At 42.5% G+C, this 26596-nt stretch overlaps 2 protein-coding genes and 1 pseudogene across 2 annotated transcripts in view; 1 reads left to right on the plus strand and 2 right to left on the minus strand.

Moving 5' to 3' along the window:
• aimp1a (aminoacyl tRNA synthetase complex interacting multifunctional protein 1a) overlaps window positions 1–26596 on the plus strand; it is a 91664-nt gene that overhangs the window by 57116 nt on the left and 7952 nt on the right. The window lies entirely within an intron of this gene.
• Window positions 120–5854, minus strand: LOC140377264 (polyunsaturated fatty acid lipoxygenase ALOX15B-like; annotated as a pseudogene).
• tbck (TBC1 domain containing kinase) lies at window positions 6752–26425 on the minus strand. Its single transcript, XM_072462330.1, has 26 exons — window positions 26354–26425; window positions 25901–26109; window positions 25363–25435; window positions 24656–24770; window positions 24350–24423; window positions 23797–23938; window positions 23657–23717; window positions 23496–23557; window positions 23354–23415; window positions 22274–22422; window positions 22062–22200; window positions 21899–21998; window positions 21219–21268; window positions 20989–21118; window positions 19806–19904; window positions 19622–19684; window positions 19423–19549; window positions 18764–18814; window positions 18602–18685; window positions 17701–17786; window positions 12675–12711; window positions 12171–12332; window positions 11921–12093; window positions 10060–10223; window positions 7422–7581; window positions 6752–6966 (listed from the first exon to the last, which is right to left on the minus strand). Exons 2-26 carry the CDS (start codon window positions 26094–26096, stop codon window positions 6856–6858), a joined length of 2670 nt encoding a protein of 889 aa, XP_072318431.1. The 5' UTR covers window positions 26097–26109; window positions 26354–26425; the 3' UTR covers window positions 6752–6855.

The following is a 26596-nucleotide window of genomic DNA, read 5'->3' on the forward strand; positions in this document are numbered from 1 at the left end:
GTTTAATATAAACAGCTTCAGTAAAGCAATTCATTTCACAACTTATATCATCAAATACAGCGACAGAGTAAAAAAGCTGATAACGTTACATTAAAAGGCATGAAATAAATCAATCAGTCAGACATTTCCCAGACCCAGGAGGAGCTTCAAATTGCCACACTATTCTCCACTTTCCCCGGGCACATATATATGTACGGTAGTTCAAGAGTGCTGTTTCTGCGGTTAATATCGTCACCGAATTCTTTCAGCTTTTTCTCGAAAGTATTCATCAGATCAATCGGACCATCTTCAATGAAACGCTCCGATGGGAACTGACCGAGAGGAACCTGTAAATGAAATGAAAACATCAGCAGGCGTTCCAAATATCAGTGGTGGAAGAAGTACTCGAGTAAAAGTAAAAGTCTCACATACAAGTTTCTGCAAAAAGTATTGAAGTACCAAATAAAAACACTTTGAGTAAAAAAGTATTTCACAGATTTCGAGAACTTTTAGCACCAAATGTAATGATTTTGAGTGTTCATTTTAATCATATTCTTCCAATCTTTTTATTTCATTATTTTTTGCTCGAAACCAGTACTCGAATTCTGAACTTTTGGGCAAGTTTTCCCCTACTTGAAATCAACCCCTCCAAGCATACCGAAAGTACATTTTACTTTATCATCCAGTTCAAAAACGTTGTGGAGTAGAAAGTACCAAGATAACCACTGTAAACTATGCACTAAGTAACAACAGATACCTACAAAAAGTCGAGTACTTTTACTTTTGTACTTGGCTACTAACACCACTGTCAGGGATGAGGCACTTACTGCGTCCTTAAACTCTGTGGTGAGGAGCCAGAGAACCGCCAGACCGTTCACAGTGGAGTCAATAATAGGAAGGGTTTCCAGCAGGATTTCCTCAGTCGCGTCCCCCTTCTTAGTTGGAGGAGGCCGTGCGAGAGTGAGTGGAAAGTTGGGCATCCAGGCGCCAAAGTCCAACTGCAATGCATCAGAAATAAGTTTAAATAATATTGAAATGATCATGTCTACGCGTGAGTAAGATGGCTTTACACGGACTAAATTTCTGTGGGCAGTTTACACTTATTTGAAAAGTGGTATTTCCTGAACTGACCTGTCCATGGTTGACAGCCGCGTGCTGGGCTGAGCTTGTGAACACAACCATGGTGAGGAACTTCCCCAGTTCCTTCACACTACTGAAGCTCTGCGGGATTCCTTCAAACATATTGTTATAATATGAGATACTTAAAGCCAATGTCAATCAATATCTTCTATATCTATGAGTATTTACCAGATTCTTTGTTGGAAAGGAAACCATATTCAAAAATATCCTTGATGTAATTCTGCAGTTCAGTGTCATCTTGGACCTCTTTGTCGCTCTTGTAGTAGTGGATTATCATATCATTCACATACCTTTGAACATATACTTAGTATTTATAAATGTGGCATTCCACCACATAAATATAAAATAGACATCGAAGATTGGAAATAGTACCTGTGTATGATGTCCCAGAGCCTGAGTCCATCGTCCCTGTAGTAGTAGTTGGGCACAGACTCCACTCCTCTCTCTGTGACGTCGTCTGGGATACAGAGGGAGCTGTAGGTGACTTCTGCAGGACGGTTATGGCACCCTTTCCACCAGAAGAGGTAAACTAGAATATAGAGTCAGATGTTATTATTATGATCTAAGTCTCCGAACACTAATACTATTATAGTAGTATTTTCTGTCAAGAACTTGCCTTATTAAACAGCCCACTATCGTTGCCCAGAGTAAGAAGGGTTTGCCTGGCCCGCACGTTGATTTGCAGATTGTATCGGGTGTGAGGTATAAGAAGCTGCAATAACAAAAATGAGGCAATAGCAACAATTTGTAATAAAAATAATAATTCCCAAAAGCAATGTATATCTTGAGTTTTTTTGCTGAAATCATGGTGAAATAAACACTGGAAACAAATGTGGGGTTTACCTTGAACAGAGGGTGGACACTGGGCACGTTCCTCAGCAGAGCCACAGTGAAGACTTCTGCCAGCAGGTGAGTGCGCAGCAGGTGCACGTTCAGCTCATGTTGGATAAAATCTGCACCTCTCACAAAGGTCTTGGCCAGTAACCAGTCGTACTCTGAGTCAGTGGGGACAAAGATGGGGTTGTCTTCTGCTGGAGTCTGTTGGAGCTGTGGCAACAAGGCAATCACTTAATTGAGGGAGTTTTGTGCACCTCAGGGTGAAGCAGCTGAGATCTGCCACTGACACTCACCTGAATGGCAATGGGCTTCAGCTCGTCATTAGGTGTTTTGTGAAGGAGGACAAGAGGAGCTGCCAAATACTGCTTTTTCTTATGGATTAAATTTGTTTCCACTCCATCCAAATTCTTATAGTCACACAGGAAAATATTGCCATCCTACATGATACCGAAAATAAATTACTCAAAGCCCATTAAACTCATAACTGTGTAACTGTGCAGGCTGAATCAAGACAAAAATAATGCTCATTAAAAAGAAATGATGTATTTACCTTCATCTCATCTGTCAAACTGGCCCCGCCCTCCAGAGTGACCATGTCATCAGTGACAGGGAAGTTACTGGGCAGAGAAGTGCAGCGTCGGATCAATATGGGGTTGACTCCATTCAGAAACTGGTAACCAAAGAAAGCATCTTCCCTCCAGTGTTTCTGCACATAGTCTGAAATGATCTCTGAAAAAAGAACATGTGAAGGGCGATGTAAAAGTGTGAACTTGGGACTTATTCTTTTCACACTTTTGTTTGAGTAGTGATTCTCTGTCTCAGGCACTACAATTTTTACAGTCAACAAAGCTTTTTCATCAGCCTATGAATGTATTTGTCGGACAGAAAAAAGAAGAAGATTTTAAAAGTTTCAAAATGCTGTAAGAGCTTCTTAAGTAATTCTTTTTTCTTCTTTGAAGCTCTGAGAGAATGTAAACGCACTTTACATTACCTGTTGTTTTATGCTGTACTTTTTTGAACGCATCATGAATCTCATCAAAACTCTCCCATGAGTTTTTACGACCAATGAAATTACCCAAAAGGTTTGTGGCAAACCTTGTAAGGAAAAAAAAAAAGTATTTTCATACAAACAACATATACATTCATAACTTGTAATTTGTAAGATTAATTACGCTATAGTCTGAGCAATAAAGAATTCTCCGTTCTTCATGGGAGAGAATTGAACTTCAGAAGGCAGATCAGAAGGGTTTTCTCCCATTATGATGTAAGGCAGGCCATCAGAATACTTCTCCCAACTAAAGATAAGCAGAAGTACAGTTAGGTATGTATGTATGTATATATATATATATATATATATATATAATGGACTACATGCTTACACATATTCTATTTTCCTGTGCATTAAGTCATTCTCCCTTGTCCACTTGGCGATGTCATAGACCTCTTCAAATACTCTCATAGCTGAAAAATATATATACCGGTACACAAAAGTGAAAAATTACTTACGCAATATATACTAGCTCTATAAAAAATATTCAAAAACCATGGTTTTATGGTTGTAAATGTGTTGCAGTTACGATTCTGCCACTCACCTGTGCCCTCTCTGAAGTAGTAATTCTGGTTATTCTCATCACCATCTGAATTATTTTTATATTTGAGCCAGTGGTAGATGGGAAACTTGTACACTTGTCCTTCTGGAGAAGTCACTTCCACCTTGTCAACAAACCAATCTAGGTTGCTCAATAGCTTCCTCTGGGTCCGCAGCTGAACCACCACCAAGTCCCCGATGGATTCAGGACAGATCAGAGTGTGTGTACAATGCTAAAAAAAAAAAAAAAAAGAAGAGACAAGTTTGTTTTGAAAACCTGTGCAAAATACTTACTGTATAGAGTGAAGCAACCCAGACTTACTGAATTACGGTCAATCTCATTCCCGGGAAATAGATCTTCCTCACTCTGCACATTGTCACCCAATAGTGTAATGAAGACCTTGTTGTTTGTACCCGCATACAGATGGTCACCTGTAAAGATAGTGATTGTATATGTTGTCATTTCAATTGGATGTTTCTGACTCCAGAAAGCACGGACAAATATGGGTTAAAAAGCAAGTAGTGAATCTGCTGATGAATGCAGTTGCTTGAAGTAGTCTTGGAGCAGTCTCAGTAAAAGGCTGCTGCTGAAAAGACCACAGAGCCAATGCTTACTGTACACGGACTCCTTTATATACAGAATACATTAAAGGAGTGTCCCCAAATTCTTCAGACGAAAGATTTTATCAGGACAGTAGCGGGAAACTACACAGATTCTAGAAAAGAAAATCAACAAGAAGCTGATAGTGAACTTTGTTATGCATTAGAGGATGTTTGTCCCTTGCACTGGTCAGTTTAGGCAGTGCACAAACATTGACCCTGCTCTAGGGACAACTTTTTATTTTTATTTATTTTGTTATAATAGGTCAGAATTGTCTAAATATTAAGTGAATGATACTGCCAACAAAACTTGACCCTCCCACGTTATCTCAAATACACTGCATGGGCCGGACTGATATAGACACACTGCGCTTTATTCTGGAAAGAATCCAAGTAGCTTTCGGGAAGTACACAGATGCAGATTGTGCACCAGTTTTGTGTAATATGAAATAAAATGTCACCAAGGAGTTTTAAAAGTCTTTGCTCAGCGTTTTTTTGTATCCACAATTGCAGCTTTGTGAGTAAAAATGAAAGAGACTAATATTATCATCGTATTTTCAGAACTATAAGTCGCACCTTTTTTCATTGTTTTGGCCGGGGTGCGACTTATACTCCTGAGCGACTTATGTGTGGAATTATGAGTTATTTTCACACTGACAAACGCATTTCACAAGAGGGCGCTCTAGGCTCTAAGTGACACAGAAGAAGAATCTGCACTTCCTCTACCTCTGGAGTTTGTGGAGTTGTTTAGAAGTGACACAGAGGAAGAAGAATTCAATGGATTTAGTGATTTGGGGTAATACTGATGCTTTGGTAAACTTGTCAGCATGTTCTTTATGCTATAGTTATCTGAATAACTGTTCATATGTTACGTTAACATACCAGACACTCAGCTCATTATTCATCAGCCCTCAGTCTATGTCTTTGTCCACGACACAGCTAACAAGGCACACTTACTTATGCCTAACATTTGTACACTAGAATATGCTTGCAAATATCGTGTTACCTAAAGTGTTAAAACAAAGGCGTTGTCAAATGTGGCAAGACGAGGGCTGTCTAGGACAATTGGACTTGTAAACTATAATTAAAACCAACAACGCCACCTGAGAGAAGGCTCAGGACCTAAAATGAATAAGCTAAAATAAGGCGCATAGGTAAGTAAAATCGATACGACAGAGGCAATAGATTTACTAGATAATTTATTTGAAGTTATGATAATAATTTAATGTAATGGTTCCACATGAGTTACACATTCAGTCCCATTCAACACTGTTCCAAAAGTTTGGCTTTCGTTTCACATTTGTCTCATTTTCCTTTTTACCCGGCATGAGTTCGTCAGACTGCAGCCGACCCGCAGCCACAGTGACGGTGTATTAACAGCGATCGTCCGCGATACGGTCCAGAGAAAAGGTGTCCGTAACACGGTCCAGAGAAAAGGTGTCCGTAACACGGTCCAGAGAAAAGCTGTCCGTAACACGGTCCAGAGAAAAGGTGTCCGTAACACGGTCCAGAGAAAAGGTGTCCGTAACACGGTCCAGAGAAAAGGTGTCCGTAACACGGTCCAGAGAAAAGGTGTCCGTAACACGGTCCAGAGAGAAAGATGAGGCGGCAGCGCGGTTGGAGCTCGGAGACCCAGACACCTCCGACAGCCACACCGTGGACCCCGAACGCCTGACTCCGTCCAGCTATACTGTGCTGTCGGCCCAGCATCGGCCCTCCGCAGAGCAGATTAGTTGATTGTTGCTGGCTTTACGCCCTGCGACCGCAGGCTTGACGCTCCAACACGACGCATCACAACTTCTCACTATTTTGCTCTAGAAAAGTCAATAAATGTCATTTTAATTGGCATATGTAAAAACCCGGCCCATGCAATGATACATTTAAACAATGATTGACCTGTATGAGGGGTTAAATGACAGGAACATGGTATTTGTATCAACTATGCTCTTATCCGTCTACAACAAGACCAACCGACAAGGAAGAGCTCAACACTGATTAACACATTCACCAAAGTTATTGAAAGTGAATTGCTGATGTATCTCACACCCGCTGCCAGGCTTCACAGTGAAAAAGAGTCATTATATCTAGACGTTCATTAAATCACAAGTGATTTAATGAACCAAAACTAGAACAAAGTCTATGCAGAGAACGTAAATACGGTGTGTGAGGTGTTTCTGGGAATCTTTTGGTGTCGAAAAACCATATTTGACTATGGGCCGTGTTTTGCCCGTAGTAAGCATGATAAAATGCACAATTTTACTAAATAAACGTACTTATTTTTTCCTGTTTGACAATTTTGTGATGGTCTGTAGAGGTCATTCCAAAACTGTTACCTAGCAACATACCGTAAACAAATACCAAAGTCCATGCCAATTACACAATAGTTATGATTCGGTGACTATTAATACCCTTTAACATGTCTATTTTGTTAAATTATTGTTTAAAATGTGTTAATTGCGCATAAAATGTCAACGCTTGTTAATGAGATTCTGCTTTAGAACTAATTTTCAACTTTACTAACTACAACTTCACTGATGTAACGCTAATAAAAGTATTTACTATCCGACAAAACTAAGTAATAAAGAGGAAAAACACGAGAATGTCGTATGTTCTTTAATATTCATTGTTGGAAATGTGAACACTAATCTCCCCGACAGCGTATCGTTCTTTACAATGACACATAAAATAATTACAAAATCTGCAAACGGGATTCATATCTGAGGTGAGGGAACCGTGAGCAGTCCCGTGGGTTTCAGTTTGTTGATGCCTCCGTCGAGGACGCAAACGCGAGGGAAATTCACTTTGACCAGGTGCGTCGCAAACTAGAAAAGAAACAGAGGAAAACGGCGTTAGACGTGTGGATATTTTTCATCTAGATATTGTATGTACACCTTTGGAAGTCATTTGTCTCACTCGATTTGGCATGCTTAAAAAATTACACATGTAGTTGTGAATATTCAGTTGCATTTGAAATTTAGTTGAGAAAAAACACATTTAGACTGAAAATTGATGGTCTGAAAATGACCCCCCCCCCCCAAAAAAAATGAGTTTGGAAAATTTTCATTCATTTAAAAGGTAAAAAACCTACCTACTTTTAAATTTTTTGGTGTTCCTATCTTTTGAGATGCGCTGCGCCATTAGATTAAAATGATAAAATCACAAATTGTATTTAAATCTCAATTTCTTCAGATCAGAATGGTGTTTCCCAGAGTTTTAAGTTCTAATGTGAAATGTTGTTTTTGTTGTTTCCATTTTGTTTGGCTGAAAGTCTTCTCACCATAGCAGCGCTCTTCATGGCGTGACTGATGACCACAATCACTCGTCCTCTGTAGCTCTGCAGAACTCCTGTCGTGGGACACTGCACCAGCTCCCCGTCCGGGCTAAACACCGTGCTGAACGGGACGTTTATGCTCCCTGAAATGTGGCCCCTGCTGTAACTGCACACGCTCAGGTTAAGGGGGAACAACTGGATGGTTTTACAGAACGATAACGTAAGCATTCCACAACAATTTAAGTCAATGTTGAAACAAAGCCCAGATTAAAGTGTAACTTGAGTAAAAGAGCTTCAGGCTAAAGCTCTTGTCTGCTCTGTTTGAAGCTCTGCTGCTCAGGTTACACTTTAATCTGGGCTTTGATTCAACAAACACTGACTTAGTTGAAACTACAATAAGTGAACAGGAGTCTAAAAACAACGTTTCAAAATGGCTCAATAGTGACACCTCAAAATTTGTATGAAACTTGGTAACATACCTTATTATTTCAGGACAAGTAAAAAATTATATTGTGACCACGCCCTAAACCCCACAGGGAGGCGACTATTGTGGGCGGAACCCAATTTTTTCAAAACTTTATCCCTCGTATTTTTCCACTTTGGATTTTCAGTCAAAAGGCTTGAAAATGAACTACACCCATGTGCGACCAGAGGTAACTCCTTAGATTTTTGATGCAATTTCAAATGTAGGCGTGGCAAGCTCATTAACAAAACGTCACACTCGCTTTTTCGATGAAAGTCAAGCACCTAAACATGGACATGAAAGCTGATATGTAGAAACGTTTCTGGTCGTCTTTTCAGTGGGATGAAAAGTATGAATGTGCATGTGTAGAACTGTATGTATGCAACTTCATTGTATTCTTCCTCACTTCTTTACGGTGATGCAAAGTTCTGAAATGGGGTTGATTGTTAAAACATTGTGAAGAGGACTGTCCTGAGGTGCTGACACTTTCACCAAACTTCCCCAGACAGGCATTGCTTAAGATGCCGTCTGGTGCTTGATCAAATGGACGGTTTCAGGCCTCACACTTCTCACTTTTTATTCCTTCAGTTTCTGTTTTGGGCAAATCATCTGCCAACTCAGCAGCAGGTCGCATCACTGCTGAGAAGTGTGCCCAACGTGGCGGGGAGAACTGTATGTGGTTATAAAAAACATGTACAATGAATAAAATATTGCTAACTAGTGAATGCAGACACCTAAAAATGTTACTTAAGTATATTTTACAGTTGGTGCTTTTTACTTTTACCTCACTAACTGGACTGAAAAGTAGAAAGTAGTTTTTTGGGGTTTTTTTCAACTTCAACTTCAGCAAAACTAAGAAATTGATCCGAAGTGACCTTTGCTGACCAAGGATTCTTTAACAATATCACTACATTTAACATGCTAAACAGTTCTCAAAATCTGTGTGAAATGATTTTACTTTTTGCTCCATAAAGTTTTACATTTCCAAACAAGTAATTCGAAACGTTCACTTAAGCATCTCGCGTGAAGGTGATTTGGGAAAAGAACTAGCTGGACATTAGTGATGAGGGATGGGGTGAAGCAGTGAAGAGGGTTACAAATACTTAGCACTACTCCAAGTATTTGTAATAATGTAAAACGTAGAATTCTACATCACGCACATATTATCTTTCCCAGCAACATACATTTTATTCAGACCTTTCTCTGTTATGTCTTTAGTGAAGAATAGAGGTTGTTACTCTCACTCAGGGCTTTTGGTCCTGTGGGAAAATCCATTATTTTTGGCATGTTATAAAATTTGAAATTGACAAGTTCTTTTCCATTACTTATATTACGCATGCTGCTTAGATTAATGGATACCACTGTCACTGGGAAATACAAATGCCAACTCTCTAAAGTGCTCACATTCTGTGCAAGGGAAAGTGTGCTTCTGAACTGGATTTCAGATGCAGATTTCAGACAGGATTCAAATATGTGTCTTTGGACGATTTGACAAGCAAGATGCACGACAGGGATCTTTTCATGACAAGCATAGGTTTGAACATTTCACCCACATTTCAGCAATTTTCATGAGAAGTTTTGTAATATAAAGGCATAAGGCATAGTGTTTATTATAATAGTGTCATGGTAAATACTTGTAATCTTATCTTAGAATCAGCCGGAATGTTCTGTTGTTGTGTTTTGTTTTGTTTTATCAACAAAAATCCTAATTATTATAATGATTTTTATTTCATTTTTAATTTAAAGCAGCACCACATAAGGATCCTGTGGTGGGCTGGCATCTGCATTTCTCCATGGAGAAGGGAGGTAAAAAACAAACTTTAGAACATTCTCCATGGAAACGGACCACTTTTTTGTCCTTCTTTGGAACGTTAGAGGTAAAGAAAGAACATCTCCACGGAGACAAGCAGATCCTCGACCAGAGAGTCAAGTTTGTGAAAAAACACAGCACTTTAAAAAGACCTGTCATTAAGTAATTACAGTAATTTAAGTGTATTTTTTGGCAGAGATCTTACACATTAGGGATTTAAGGAGTTTTCTATGTGATACTTTTACATTCAGTTAATTGCACTTGTATCTGTCTTAAAACAACATTTAGTACTTTGATTCAGGGAAAGTTAAAAGTATATATTAAACAAAAACGAATGCACAGTTCTTCTTATACAAACTTAATAAGGATACTCCTCGGAACTGCGAATGTCGACAGAGATGATTTTGGGTTTGCCGGACTTGGTTCTTTTGGTGGGTGCGACCAATGAGAGCTCACACAGGTCGATGAGGTCATCTGCAGAGATCCGAGGCGACACTTCTGCTTTCAGCTCACACAGGGACATGGGCTCTCGACACTACAACCGAAAATGACACAACAAAACATGTTTCCAAATACTCACAATAACCTTTACACAATGGTCTATTTGGCGTAAGTGAAACCCTGCACTTTTCTATCATTGCTTAAGAACTGTCCTTTATCGGGCCATCGGCCATTCCTATTAATGAGGAGTCCTTTGAACAATCTCCTTATCATGAGTGTGGATTTTGTCCTAAAACATCTGACTAAAATGACATTTACCTTAAGGCTTCTTGAAGAATTTTGTAAAATGTTTGTGGGTTTGGAGTACAAACTGACCTTGATTCCATCCAGAACAGTTGATTTGACTGAAAATAAGGGAATCAGTTGGAATCATAGGGTCCATGCTCATGCCCCTCTTCTTTACTCTCAAGCTCCTCCCACTTGGGTCAGTTCTCCGACATTCCTTTTTAAGCTGACGACGGACAAAGCTATGTACCACTGAAAAATGGTCATTGCATAAAGCAACTCTTGCACTGATGTCTTTGAATTATCTTAATTTGAATGATAAAAAGACAGAGGGTCTATAGCTCAGTCCAGATGAAGCCCCCTTTCGTTAGCTCAAGAAACCGTCCAAACCCGAGGCGTTTGTTCCACCGCAATGCAACTCATCACTGGCCCGACTACAGTTTGTCCAAAATGCGGCTGCTCTGCATTTAACTGGCACAGAAAACAAGAGCATGTCACTCTGATCTTAAAAAGAAGCTGGCTCTCAGCTTCTTATCGCAGTGATTTTAACACAGATTTGATGTGTTTTTAAACGTCTACACGGCCTTGTCCCTCAACATCTGTCCGACCTGCGGCAGCCCTACACTGCACGTTCTCTCAGGTCGACTCACCGATCTTTAAACAGGGGGGAGCGATGTTTTTCTGTTGCTGGGCCAAAACCCTGGACTGAGCTCCCTGTGCACCTTAGACAAACCAAGTCGCTTTCTGTTTTTAAGTCTTTTTAACACAATTTCGAATGTTAACTTTAGTTTTTAAATGTGAGTTTATTCTGTTGTTTCACTTTGTCTTATGTGCGTTTGTGTGTCAAGCGCTTTGGTCAACTTTGTTGTTTTTAAGTTGGATTGGAAGACTTCACAGTGTTGTTATTTCAAGTAAATAACACATTTAGGGTTAGACTAGACTAAAGGATTTGCCATTACGCCTCCCGACTCTGGCCTCCGTAGTCTGGCCTCCCTAGTCTGGCCTCCCTAGTCTGGCCTCCCTAGTCTGGCCTCCCTAGTCTGGCCTCCCTAGTCTGGCCTCCCTAGTCTGGCCTCCCTAGTCTGGCCTCCCTAGTCTGGCCTCCCTAGTCTGGCCTCCCGACTCTGGCCTCCCGACTCTGGCCTCCCGACTCTGGCCTCCCGACTCTGGCCTCCCGACTCTGGCCTCCCGACTCTGGCCTCCCGAGTCTGGCCTCCCGAGTCTGGCCTCCCGAGTCTGGCCTCCCGAGTCTGGCCTCCCGAGTCTGGCCTCCCGAGTCTGGCCTCCCGAGTCTGGCCTCCCGAGTCTAGCCTTCCTAGTCACCCCACATGCAGTATTTAAACACATTCAACAGTACCATTATACACATCCTATATTTACACTCTATATTACTTTTAAAAATAGGGACACGTTAATGATATGGTCACAGTAAACGTCCTTTCAGAATAAACAGATACAGTCACTGGCATAGGAAATAACACTATTTTGTGGCGTTCTTATACCTACCAACTCAGTCTTCGTCATGTTTTGGTACTCGGAGGAAAAGTAGGACACAGGTTTTCCGAAGCCGTTGTCCGCCGCGTGTTTGGGTGGCTGAGCGTGTTGTCTGTATGTGGCACTTTTGGGGGTCCAACAGAAGAGACTGATGGACTCTCTCACGCATCTCTCAATGTCAATCTCTGCAGCATCAAAACACGTTCACGTAAAAAGGATCTTGTCATAAAAAACCCAGCGAGGGAGGTTATTTTGTTTTTACCTGGGAGGTCAGAGAAAAGTAGGATGCACTCGTTGAAGCCGTTGGCCAGGAGGCGGTCCCGAAGCTGCTGCAAGATGGCCACACCGATACAGAAAGGGAACGAGGAGTTACCCAGGAGGAGCGTGTCCCACAGGTGAAAGATCTTGTGCAGTGGAAATACGTCTACATGAGGAGAGTGAGAAAAGGTGTCTCTTCAAACGCGTTGATTATTAGTATTAGTATCGAGTATTTCATTGACGTATACAAATTAATTCAAATGTCAATGTCCCGCTAAGACAGGATAACAAAGTATGTAGATCTAACAAAGCCACTTTTGTGCAGGAGATCAAAGAATTAACAGCAGAGAAAGTACATTTAGAGTGTTATGAAATTATGTTCAATATGACCATCACGCTGTAGTTGTTTAGCCATATCAGGAGATAATTCTTGAAAAATGTACAAGAGAAATATCTAGTTTTATGTGTTTGAAGTATTAATACTGTTCACAGTTTAGGTGATACTTACGTGTAAACATTGTCAGGAACCAGGGAATGGCGTAAAGCTGTGAAGAGTGATGAGGACAACAAAATATTATCCACCATAGACAGTATAATGTGAAACTAAAAACGAAAGTTACGACTGTAACTACGGTTCTATGAATCCCGGATGACCACCAGAGGCGGTGCATAAAGCACTGGATGATCATCCTTGCGCATACACAGGTCGAGAATTAATAACAAAAAAGTCACCTTTGACCCCCCGGTGGCTCACGTGAGTCTATATAGTCACGTGACACCGGGAGCTCAGTCCCTGGAAACCTTCTCGCAACGCACGAGAATTCCGAGGGACCAGATGCTCTGCCGGTCATCCGGGATTCATAGGACCGTAGTTACAGTCGTAACTTTCGTTCTATTTCATCCCTACTGACCGCCAGAGGCGGTGCATAAAGCACTGGATGACGAATACCAGCAGGGTCCCGAGGAAAAGATAAAACCATACCTCAATGGGACGCAGAAGAGTGTTGCCAGATAACCTCTTCCAGCGGTTGTGGAGAAACCACATTCACTCTGTAGAATCTTGGAAATGTATTCGGGGATGTCCAAGAGGCCGCCGCACAGATCACGTCCAAGGACACCCCGTTCATAGCGGCCCACGAAGTTGAGAGCCCCCTTGTGGAGTGGCACCTCACCCCGGACGGCAACGGTCGCCCTTGTCGAGTATAGGCTTCCGTGATTACATCAACAATCCAGCGTGCGAGACGCTGTTTGGACAGAGCCTGACCCTTGCGCGGGCCGGCAAAACAAACAAACAGGCTCTCAGATTTGAGTATCAACGCTGTAGCACGCACACATGCCTCAAGCGCACGGACAGGACACAGCTGTTTGGCGGCAGATCCCGCACCAAAACGTGCAAGTTGTAGCGGCCGGTTGTGCCCCTCCGACAAAATCACCTTTGGAACAAAATCTATATTTCGGCCAAAGGGAAACCCCAGAGTTGTCGGGGTGCCAACGAAAACAGGAGTCTGCCACGGACAAAGCCTGGAGCTCACTCACCCGCTTCGCAGAGGCCATCGCCAGAAGGAATGCCGTCTTCATTGACAGCCATTTAAGGTCAACCTGCGACAGAGGCTCAAATGGAGAGGATCGCAACGCCTCCAGCACCAGGGACAGGTCCCACGCCGGGGCCACAGACCGGGCCGGCGGATGCAAACGCCGAGCACCCTTTAGAAAAAGGGAAATATCTTGGGTACGGCCAACCGAGAAACCATTCCACCCCACGTGCCCACAAGAAATTGCGGCAATGTATACCTTCAGGGTAGATGGAGAGCGCCCCTGGCCAAGTAGCTCCTGCAGGAATGCGAGCACCGTTGACACAGCACAATGCACTGGATCCTCCCCGCTTTTGCGACACCAGGCGTCAAACAGTTTCCACTTGCAGGAATACAGAAGACGGGTAGACCGGGCACGAGCATTGGTTATTGTGTTCCCAATCTCCCCGGCGTACCTCGAGAAGGTCAGGCCGGGCCCTGCAGCGGCTATACCCAGAGCTTCAGGCGCTCGGGATTGGGGTGCAGAATCTGACCCCCTAGTTGAGAAAGGAGATTCCGCCTGGAGGGGAGACGTCTCGCTGTGCCGCAGCAGAGCCTGTGCAGCCTGTGACGGCACAAGGCAGCTCTTTGCCAAGTTCACCCGCAGCCCCAAGTTGGCCACGTGCCTGAGCACAGTCTCTGTATCTTGAAGCGCCTGCTCGTGGCTGGGCGCACAAATGAGCCAGTCGTCCAGATAGGGCAGAATCCGCAACCCCTGGGCCTGCAAGGGGGACAAGGCTGCAGCGACGCACCTTGTAAACACTCGAGGGGACAGAGATAACCCGAATGGCAGGACCCTGAACTGGAAGTGTTCTCCCCGGAAAGCAAAGCGGAGAAACTTCCAATGTGGCGGTGCAATGGGGACATGAAAATATGCATCCTTCAGGTCTACTGTTGTGAACCAGTCGCCTGGGGAGATCGCCTGGAGCACTTGTCTGACCGCCAACATTCTGAAAGGGAGTACCTTTAAAAACATATTTAGACCCCTGAGGTCCAGAACTGGGCGTAAATCGCCCGTCTTCTTGGGTACTAAAAAATAACGGGAATAAAAGCCCCCTGGATCCAGCAGGGGGTCCACAGGAACTATCGCCCCCTTGTCCAGCAAGGTGCGAATCTCCTGAGAGAGCGCCTGAGCCTTGGCCGAATCCTGAATAACTGTCATTCGGATCCGACCAGGATCCGACCAGGATCTAACCCAGGGCTGTGAGGAACGGGACGCACGGGACGGACGAAATCCAAATCTTGGGGCCTGTTGCAAGTCTGAGTCATGATTTGGCGGTGGTGTGTATCTCCGTGAAGAAACGGGAGGGGCGGCCTGAGCCGGTCGATGAGACCCCCGCCTATGAAGCCCCGCCAACTGTTGCCGTGTACGGCAAGCCTGGGCCGTGCGCTCTAGAGCCTCCAGGGCGGCCGGGCCAAATAGTTCTCCGGGAAGAACTGGAACACCCCTCAAGGTCTTCCTACTGGCCTCAGAGAGCAGAGACTGTGCCAGCCATACTTGGCGGCGAGCTTGCACTAATGTAGAGAGCAGTCGCCCTAGTTCCCTTGACATGAGGGCAAAAGCCTGCAAGGAGGCATCAACCAGCCCATGTGTTGGTTGGTCCACTGGCACCGTCTCAAGGGAAACCGACAGGCCAAGCATTAAATGAGACAATGAGTTCCCAATGCGACTCATACGAGCTCCCATGTCGTACGCTTTACACAGAAGGTCGTCTGTAACCCGGCACTGTGGTCGTGGACACCGGGCATTAGTCCGTAAAGACTCCTCTGGGCGGACGATGAGGGAGGCAATAGCCGGCTCCACTGCCGGCATATGTCCCAGGCCAAGCTTCTGAGGATCCTGCATCAGTGCCAAAACCCTGCCATCTGAAGTAGGCCTCGAAAATGCCTTTGGGTCTGTCCAACAGGCATGCAGTTCCTTAATGTACTCCTCCGAGGGAGGAACTGCAAAGTGGGACGCTGCAGCCTGGCGCCGAAAGAAGGCGCTCGAGGGTGCCGCCTCATCCCGCGGAACATCCAGCTTTAAGCGGGAAAGTGCCGTCCGCAAAGCCGCTGTGACAGTGTCATCACTGTCGGCCTGAGAGCCGGCAGAGGCCAGTGAGCCAGATTCTGAAACTCTGGAGCTCAGAAGGTCAGACTCCAGCTGAAACTGCGTGTCTGAAGCAGCCACAGATATGACGTCATCATATACTGAGGCTGTGCCATGCCCCTCATGCCGTTGTGCCACCACACGACTGGCATCAGTCTGGAGAGTCTGGATAACTGCCCGCATTTGGGCCAGTTCAGATGTCAGCGTGCTCACTTGAGCCGCTAACTTCCCGGGGCCCTTCTTTTTCTTAAATGGGGGGCCGCCTTGAGTAGCCGTGGACGGCCGCTTGAGGCCCTCAGTCTGGCCAGCTGGTAACTGACTCGGAGGCGCCACAGACAACCAGTCTGAAGCGTCCTCGAAAGCCGCCAAGCGCGCCACTCGCACAGACCGGGGCATAACCGAACAGTTGGAGCAAGCATCATCGGAGAGTGCCTCCCGAAGATGATCCACTCCAAGACAAGCAGGGCAGAGATCATGCCCATCGTCAGGCTGCAGCGGCGCCAGGCAGGACCGGCAGCACAGGGACTCCAGCATGATAAGACCGGAGCCAATAGAGTCGGGTCGAGCGGAACGCCACTAGCGACTCTAAGATGTAAAACCTCTTACCTACCCCGGTAAGAGGGGCGCAGCGGGGTCAGGTCGAGCAGTGAACGCCACTAATGACCCACTATATGAGGGGACACCGCGGGGTCAGGTCGAGCAGGGAACGCCACTAATGACCCGCTATGTGAATGAGACGCGCGGGATCAGACTGAGCTGAGCACGCCACTAATGACCCAATGTAAACACAAAACCAGCTACATGTAACCACCAGGTCGAGCCGAAAACGCCACCGCTGGTGTGTAACTGGCTGAAAACAAAGCAGTTCAGAACTAATGACCCGAACACGGCTATAGTTAGAACTTAGAGCCGCGCGGCTGTATCAGTAAACCAAACAACCGGCTTTAGCACGGGTAAACACAGAACCGGGTACAATTGTACGGTTCAAATTTAACAAAAAACTACCGAGCGCACGGCTACGGCGAAATGCATTAAAGGGGTACTTACCAGTCGTAGAAAACAACGTAAATATACCTCCTATTGCAACAGGTCCGACACGCTTGTGCAGCCCCAGGAGGGCGAGCGAACTCGCTGCACCGACTGTACCACAGTCACAGGGCTAACAGGCTACAAGCGGCAAAACAAACCAAACTTTGTGGGAAAACAGCAATATTAGCCGAACAACCACGTATACAACCTGCATGCGAGAAGGTGAAAAGGGACTGAGCTCCCGGTGTCACGTGACTATATAGACTCACGTGAGCCACCGGGGGGTCAAAGGTGACTTTTTTGTTATTAATTCTCGACCTGTGTATGCGCAAGGATGATCATCCAGTGCTTTATGCACCGCCTCTGGCGGTCAGTAGGGATGAAATAGAACTAAACGCATTTGTCAGACAAACAAAGCATGAAGTGGTTTCAGTGGTTACGCCAAATCATCATAATACAATCAATATTTGTTGTACTTTCATTTTATTTGGAGGTGATTATCTGTAGCATTTATTGATCAAATGCATTTTTTTTGGTAAAGGATTTGTGCAATTTCAATGCAACGTCCATCAGGGCTTAGCTTAAATATATATCATAATTACGAACATTTCTGAAGCAAAATTAGGTATTTTCTTTCAATCTGCAGTCCAAAATGACTCATAAATGTAAAATATTTGTCTGTTTTTGTCACTTTAAGATTATACAAGGTAAAGAGTCAGTGAATAGACAAGATAATTCACAAATCTCAGTGGCACAACAGGCAAAGAGCGATCCATGACATATTCTATAAAGACATGTAAAAGGAAGAACCACGACTTTTGTTTTTCTGTCTGTTGTTCACTTACGTCTGGGATGAAGCCGATCTCATTCAGATGGTTGCTGAGTTCAGGGTCGTGGAAGGCAATCATCTGAGAGAAGACGGTCAGGTACTCTACAATGAGACAAAGAGGTTTATTCTTTTGAGGCGGCAAAATCTTCAAAGTATTCTTCTCTCATTATCCATAGTTGAACCGTGACCGTGCGTCTAGATGTGGGAAATATACATCAAAATGTATCGATATCAAAATACTACTTGTTTTGATGATGCAGATATAAATTGTCTCTGATTAAAGTGACATTTTTACACGTTTGTGGTTAAAGGTGACATGTTGAGCTTTTTCCAGGATCCAGTCGTCCTCAAAGGTCAGAACTCGGACCTGGACGTGACGTTTCAGAGTTGTTGTGTTCCAGTTGGAAAGAAAATTACCATTACGTCAAAGTAACGACTCAATCAAGCAATAAAAGCAAGTAAAGTGCTCAAAATACAGGTCCGTTTAAGTTAATTTATTCACCCGGACTTTGTACATTTTAGCATTAGCTCCGCGTAGACGTTAGCTACATTAGCATAGCAGCGCATTTATAACTGCAGAAGCTCGGAGACACAACAGAGCCAATAAAAGGGAAACAAATAACCAAGTACTATCACATATTAATCTTTTGAGTGTTTATCTTTCACCAAACGCAGGCGTAGCCATGTTCGATTTGGGTTGGAGTTGAAAATGAACAATCTGAGCTCCAAAGACGACTGGAACGCATTAGTATATCTTGTTCATTGTAAACGGCAAAATAACAGTCTAGAACATCTTAAAACAGAAAGGGTTGATACAATATATCTATATATATATATATATATATATATATATATATATATATATATATATATATTTTTTTTTTTTATAATAATTGTACATAACATCATAACGTTACCTTGGATGACATGTGAATTGTCCTTCAAGAAGAAATTATACAGGTATTTGGGGATGAAGGCGGACATACACGCATAAGCCAGTGCTAGAGAAAAAGAGAAAGACATGGATATTTGAACAATAAACACATCTATTATCTGAGAAAACGCTGATAAATACTTACCCTCATTGTTAAAATTGAGGTAAAGGAAAGGGGCACAGAGTGAATCCAAACCTAAAAACAAAGATTATTTTTTTGTAATTATTTCAATGTTAAACTTTTTAAAAACCTGTTACTTTAACTACAACTGTTACTTTAACTACAATTGAGTAACAGTGCAGTGAGTAATCAATCACTCACTGCACTGTTCACTTTCTGCACTACATCTGTAAATGTAACTAATTATGTGTACATTGTAAGCCTATTTGCTTTTTGATCTTATAGTAGATTTAAATAGTTTTTCTTCAATTCCTGCCCTTTTAGATTCAATATATGTCGTTTTATTCTTCTTCATCGTTATATGTTGCACTGAATCACCAAAGCAACATCCTATGTTTGTGACAATGGCAAAAAACCTTTTCTGATTCTGATGTAATACGTGTAAGCGAGAGCATCATATAACACATAAAAAAATAGCCTGAATGATAATGAAAAATGACTTTAACTGCAGTAATAACATACAAAACTGTAATATAATAATGTAATCCTAAACTGGTGCGACCCAAATGCTGCAACACCGTCGCCACCTAGAGTCTGAACCCATTTTAGACCAAAAAGTACGGATGTCTGGGCTACGACGTGTAAAATAATGTTTGGGGTGAGACGGTAAAATGAGCCCGGACCCTGCCAGTACACCAGGTCGGGATGGGAGACCACCCAAGCTTTGAGGACTCGTCTGAACTTGATGTGGCCTTGAGGGGAGGAGAGCAGCTCGTCGTACTGGTGACAGCGTGGAATGTCTACCTCAATCTGGACAACAACAAAAACACACATACAGTTAGTCCAAACGCTTTTTCGTGCTCATTTGCTTCATAACGTTACCTGTCTGTCAGTCGGAATGGGGGTATCTTTGTCTATACTCTCATATTTGGCTTGAATGTCGCCCTGTAAATGATATATTTTGCGATTATTATTCAAATTCATTGCTGTATGTTGCACTTTGCCGCCAAAGTGTGTTTTTATTTCTGGTCAAACCTTTGAAATTCACTTTTTTTTGGTCGTTTACCTCGATGCCTAGCAGTGCGGCCCATGCGAGACCCCGGACAAGAGGTGGGATGTCCACTCTTGCTTCTTTCCACACCAAATTCCTCTTGTAAGGATAGGCCTAAAAGCATAGAAGTAATGACATTAAAAAAACACACACAAACATATACTGGTAATCAATCAACTCAATGTATGCACAGGTCATTGATGTACTGTTTAGAATGAATACATTAGCAGGACTCACTACTTCACTCATTTGTTTTCAGATATTAGTTCACAAAAGGACTGGTCTGGAATAACTTTGAACGTTTACGAAATGCAGACTTGACTTTTGCACGGAATAATATGGACAAACGTGCGGCACATCGGTACAACAAGAGAACCAGGATTGATCATTTTTTGGGTCTTGTACTGTTTTTCTAAGAACATTTTGATCAATTATAAAACAATAGTAAAACATTAGCAATATCATTTGAGGAGCAATACTAAAACAAAATACATCTGCTAACCTTAACTGTAACGATTTGAAACGACTACAGTTCACCGCATATTTTGATACTTGAATTTGAAACGATAGTCACTCATTTGAATTGAAATGCAGATATCGTTTGAACCTATTAGAAATGTCTACCATTTATATAGTTTTGGCCGGGGTGCGGCTTATACTCCGGAGCGACTTGTGAAATTATTCGTTATTTTCACACGGACAACCTCAAGAGGGCGCTCTAGGCTCTAAGCGATGCAGAAGAAGAATCTGCACTTCCTCTACCTCTGGAGTTTGTGGAGTTGTTTAGAAGTGACACAGAGGAAGAAGAATTCAATGGATTTAGTGATTTGGGGTAATACTGATGCTTTGGTAAACTTGTTAGCATGTTCTTTATGCTATAGTTATCTGTAATAACTGTTAATATGTTACGTTAACATACCAGACACTTACCACAGTTCTGTCTGTGCGTCATGTAGCTGAAGGTGTTAGCGTTAGCATACGTACACCTATTCACCATGTTCTTTATCTGTTATTATTGTAGATTGAATTTCAAGATGAAATGAAAATTGCTCTTGGATTTTATCAAATAAATTTCCCCCCAAAATGCGACTTATATACGTTTCTTTCTTCTCTATCATGCATTTTTTGGCTGGTGCGGAGCAACTTATAGTCCAGAAAATACGGTAATTCTAAATGCAGAGAGATGAAGGGACGAGACCTGGAGCAGCCGGTCGAAGAGAACGACCCGGAGCAGCTGATACTCGGTGTCCTTCTCGCGGATGATGAGCGGCAGCGTGACACTGGAGGAGAGCTCGTTGCTGCTGTTGGACTGAGGGAGACTGGACTGCCTGAGAGACGGGACAAAGAAACGGGACAAAGTCATGGTCAACGTGCCGATTCGGTGATTGGATTTGACCAAAACGAGGAGGCGAGTTTAGGGGAACTCACTCATCTTCAAGTAGAGGATAATACGCCTCTCCACCGACATCTTTCAGTCGCTGCAAAAAAGTATAATATTCGGAAAAAAAAGTATTTAAAAAAAATCACACACATAAGCACAATTTATGCCTTTTACATTTTTATATAAGAAAATGGACGACTCAAACTGTGCCAACGATTAACGACTGGACTAATGTCAGAACAGATATTCGCACGATAAAAAAAATTACCTCAGGACTCGACTTATAAATAGACAAATTTAAAAAACAATGGACAAAATGGGACAATTATCTGCTTTACTGCTTTACTTGCCTTAAATTATACCTGGTCCAGCTCGTACTTTGTGGTTCTTATTTTTGAAAAGTTTTTTTTTCCCATTCTGTTGTTGTTTTGTTGATTTATGTTCTAACAAAAAATAAAATCGGAAAAAAATAAGTGTGCATATACATATAGATCTGAGATAACAAACGCCAAGATATTGTTGCTCATACTGTATAATATTGCCATTACGAATCCACCAAAGCGAGTATGTGAGGTCAAAATTGTAGATTATGTTTGTTTTTTTGGAACAGTAATATTCATACAGTTCTTTTGGGCAAGTTTCCAAATGTTCACAAATATTGCGAAAATAAATATTTCAAACAACGTTGGGGTTTTTCGTGCTCATTTGGCCCGATAACTCCACGTACATTTCTGAGCTGACCCAGCGGGAGCGTAACCGTTGTATCGTCCAGCAGGAAACTCCGATCTCTGGCTTGTCCGAACGTCTCGCCATCCTCCAGGACGAAGCTAAAACAAAACGCAGTTAAATGACAGCAGCGATGACCTCATTAGAGTACTATGTGTGCGTACTTGGGCAGCGTGCAAATCGGAGGCTTGGACTGTATAATGCCCTTATTAGTCAGCTCTTTCTCCAGGTCTCCTCCGGCCAAACACCACAGATGGTACACTTCATCAATGGCTCTGTCTGAAAGGTAGTCTTCGTCGACATCTAGAAACGTAAGCAAGAACTACAGGTCGCTGCGGTGGCAAAACGGTGAGGTAAAGCTGGGGGGGGGGCAGACCTTTGCAAAGTTCGTTGATGTCTTCCGGAAGTTCTAAGTGAGCGCAGCGCAAAGACGAGGAGAACAAACTGACGGGCTTCTGGAATGGAGAGTAGAGGCCGGAGATTCCAGCGAACACGGGGTCTCCCAGCAGCTCAGCGGGGGTCGGCCTGGAAACAGGGAAGAAAGAGACACTATTTACAAATGTGCAAACAATGTTGCATACTTATATCTCGTCGAAAGAACAGAAGCCGCATAAAGGGTCGGCAGGGGCGACCAGTGAGTTTACTTTTCTTGTTTTTGGTCATTTTAACAAATATAAACGACAAAGCCAGGACAAATAGATAGTTAGTTTGGCTAAGTTAGCAGCCAATAAAACAAAAAGTAACAGTGAAAACCCAGTTAAGACAGTAAAATAAACATTTACAATATTAATAGTGTGTTTAAAATAACACAATGAATCATACATAGCAGAAAACTATGCTCAGCACTGATTTTAGCACCGATTTTAGTCCTCGTTATTCATAAATCATAAATTCTATGCTTAAATCGATTTTATTGTTAAGTGTAGTACATGTTAATGGCCACTTGAGGGCGACAAACAGCAGGGTTTAACATGGTAAAACTTCTTGCTATCAAAATCCTATAAAAGTCTATTGAATTAACTATAAACATTGTGTAAAATCCCAAATATGTGGAGATAAAATGCATTGGTTCCTTTGGCATAACTATGTCCATATTGTCCCTCTGTCCGATACTTGGTTTTCAGGTATAAAGTAGGTTTAATTTTGATATTCCCTGCTTTATTCCTGCGTGCATAATGAAGATATTACACATGGCATATTCATTAAAAATGAAACCTTATCCTAAAATATATAAAACATGTGAGAAGTAATGGATCATTATAATTTGCATAAGAAATAAAAAGATTGACATATTTAAATACTGAAATACAGAGCTGTAGCTTTTTTTAAATTGTAGAAAGTAGAACAAAATCGTTCTTCCCATCTGTGTGGACAGTATGTTTCTTTAAAACACCACAGTATTCTGCGTACTGCATACTGCCAAACCCTTCACACAAAAACACAAAACACATAATACCTTTTGGATGGAAGAAAGGTCAAGCATTTCCTCAATAACTCCAGAACACTTTCAGGCTGATCCTGTGAACGTGACCGTGTTTAAAATTGCATAAGCATGTTTCTCGTGAATAAAAGAAGAGGAAATACATTGTTGGAACTACCTTAATGTTATCGAGGCATCCGTGTTCCTCAGCAAGGACAGTAACAATGTCGTCCATGCAGCCTGAGTACAAGAACGTGTCATAGTCATGTTCTCGTACATACTATAACTTTAAATAACTTTAATTAATAACTTTAAAACGTTTGCATTCATCTCTCTTACCCAAAGTCAATATAAACTTTAGCCGCTCGCTTATTTCGATATTTTGCAACAGCCGTCTTCCCTGCGGCGCCAACACAAACACAGTGTCAAGAAACATGCACTTCAGCAAAACGTTTTACTCGTTTTACGTTTTTACTCACAGCGCACAGCTCGAACAGCAGAATCCCGAGTGACCACACATCGGACTTGTGGCCGGACGGAGGAGGAGCATCGTCATGGGAACGGTCGCTCGGATGAAACGATCCCTGGGCGATCACCTCTGGAGCGAGGTACGATGGGTACCTGACAAATGGATCCATATCGCACAAAACTGTTTAAGATTTATTCGATTTATTGCGTGGTTTGTCTTCTGTTTGTGGCCAATGTTATGACAGTGGTTTAGTCATTTATTGATACGTAAAACCAAAAAGCTTGACAGTTTGAAAGAAAAGAAAAACAATGAAATTCAGTGATAGACTTTTCAATAACGTTTGACACGCGTAACATTTACCGGACACATGTTTTATCGCAGTCACGCTGCTGCTTCTCGACTGGCGAAAGGATATTGCCAATTTAACTTGATAAAAACATACAAGGCCCGTTTGGACACAGATAAAAGAGATGTTTCGTAACTCGATCGCCATGAATAAAAATGATCTACCAGGCAATCATTTTGCAGTCGGCGCCTATTGAAAACCCCGCGGATAACGTTACCCGATGGGGAAGTCCACGTCTGCTCCGTGATCCGTCATGTGATAGAGCCCAAACTTTGCCAGCTTGACGTTGCCCTAAAACGAAAACGATATTGATTTGAATATAATGTTCGTAAACCTCTGCAAGACACACTTTCAATCAGTTCTGTTCAGTTTATTCTTTCAAAGGACTGAACTCTTGCGCCACGCCACAAGCGGATTTGGCTGTGGAATTCTCGGTATTCGAAATGACTCTGGAATCTTAAGTCTGATTCCACTTTGATTAACAGCACAGCCTCGCGCGCTAAATTCATTGTGTGTTTTGTACCTTGCAGTCCAGGAGCACGTTGTGTCCGCCGAAAGCTCTGTGGACCATGCCATGTTTGTTCAGGAACTCCAGGCCTTCGAGAACTTCATAAGCGACCTGCAGCACCTTCTCTGCACTGGAGAAACGTCATTAGCGGAGGTGAAAGTGAAGTGCTTTATTCTTCTAAAAAGATTTACTACTACAATGAAAGTAAAAGTAGTTTGTAATCACACGTACTGTAGCAGTAGTAGTAGTAGTAGGGAGTACAAATAATATTAGTACTAGAAGTAAACTTTGAAACCCGCCACAGCAGTAAAAGTGTCACATATAATTAACTACTACTATAACAATTATCCACTTAAAGCAACACCGTGTAACTTTCTGGACGTGGCATGTCACTTGCATGATCAATATATAAAACCATTCTTAAAGAAGGGTTATTCAAAGACCGTGGAATATAATATAGCCAAAGGAATAACATTTCCATGGAGACAAGCGGTAAGACGCTCCTCATGGCCAAGTACGAGTCAGGTTTGTGGAGATGCAAGCACATTCTGAGTAAAGTTGCAAGCTTTTCAGTGCAATAAAAACAACCTACATGAAAAAAAGACAAAACAAATCATGGTTTTATTATTGGCTTTTTCTGGCTAAATGTTGGGACACGGTGGGACTTTAACTTGTCGTGTACAGCAATGAACATTTTATCCATTTCAGAAATAGCTTATTACCTTGCCGTTTTCCCCCGCTTTTGGAAGTCACTTAAACTGCTTTCATAGTGCTCGGCAACAACTGTCAGCCGTTCTGATGAGAAAAACACAAGCAGAAATATATATAGGTTTTTAAAAAGTGTTGAAAACATAATACATATTCTCCCGAACAGCACCCCGACTCTGGAACTCCCTCCCCCAACCTGTCCGCCACTCTCCCTCACTCACAACATTCAAATCCCGCCTAAAAACATACCTCTTCACCCAAGCCTACCCCTAGCCTCCTCTACCCCATTGCCTACTCTTCTACCCCCTGTTACATCCCCATCTTTTTCTCTCTACTTCTTCTGTCTTGTTCATTTTATCTGTATATTAATGTGTATTGTACGTGCTGTCCCCCCCTGTCTGTAAATACCCCCCCCCCCCTTTTTTTATATATATGTTCAGCGTCTTTGGGTCACTGAAAAGCGCTATATAAATAAAAGTTATTATTATTATTATTATTATTATATTAGAATTCACTCTATATTCCGGTTTTCCCCTGATCCCTGCAGCTCACCGTGCTTTCCTCTGGAGATGTCCACATACTGACAGAGTCTGGGGTGTGTGATGGTCTTGAGGATCTGGAAGCGGCCCAGGATTTTGATGGAGTTTGGAGTAAGAGGCAGACCGTTACTTCCACAGACATCATGGGGCAAGGCTGAGGCAAAGAAGGTGAAAGCCCCAAGCTGAGCATCTTTAAGGGCCCGCATCATCCTGCACTCAGCACTGCAGACGACACGAGGGTTATGAAGGAAATATGACACTTGCATGCATATTTTCAATGTTCGATCACTAAGTTTTTCAAGCAATTACAATATAAGCGTCACAATTTGAGCTAATGATGAAAGTAAAAATCACATCCCCATATCCTGTTTACCGCTCAACATAAACCAAAAAATTATCCACAAAAATCTAATGCATAGCAAGATTCTTTCAGTGTAGGAATTGTGTACATATGCGTTTTACTCACGCTTAAATCGCAGCTTTTAGAGACATTTTAAAAGGGATTGTGTCTGTAAATAAGGTGTAATTTCCTCTGTTTGTGATTCGACAGGGACAGCTGAGCGAACGTGACCAATGACGTAAAAGCCGTGCGACAAATATAATAAGAAAAAAACAAAACGAAAGGAAGATACAACTGTTTACACAACGACTATCACGCATTTGAGATAATTAAACAGATGGGTTGCCTGTCAATTTTTAATTTGCTTAT

Source organism: Eucyclogobius newberryi, unplaced genomic scaffold (assembly GCF_026437365.1).
Source record: "Eucyclogobius newberryi isolate DKJ021-1_F unplaced genomic scaffold, fEucNew1.0.hap1 SCAF_4, whole genome shotgun sequence".
NCBI classification, from domain to species: Eukaryota; Metazoa; Chordata; class Actinopteri; order Gobiiformes; family Gobiidae; genus Eucyclogobius; species Eucyclogobius newberryi.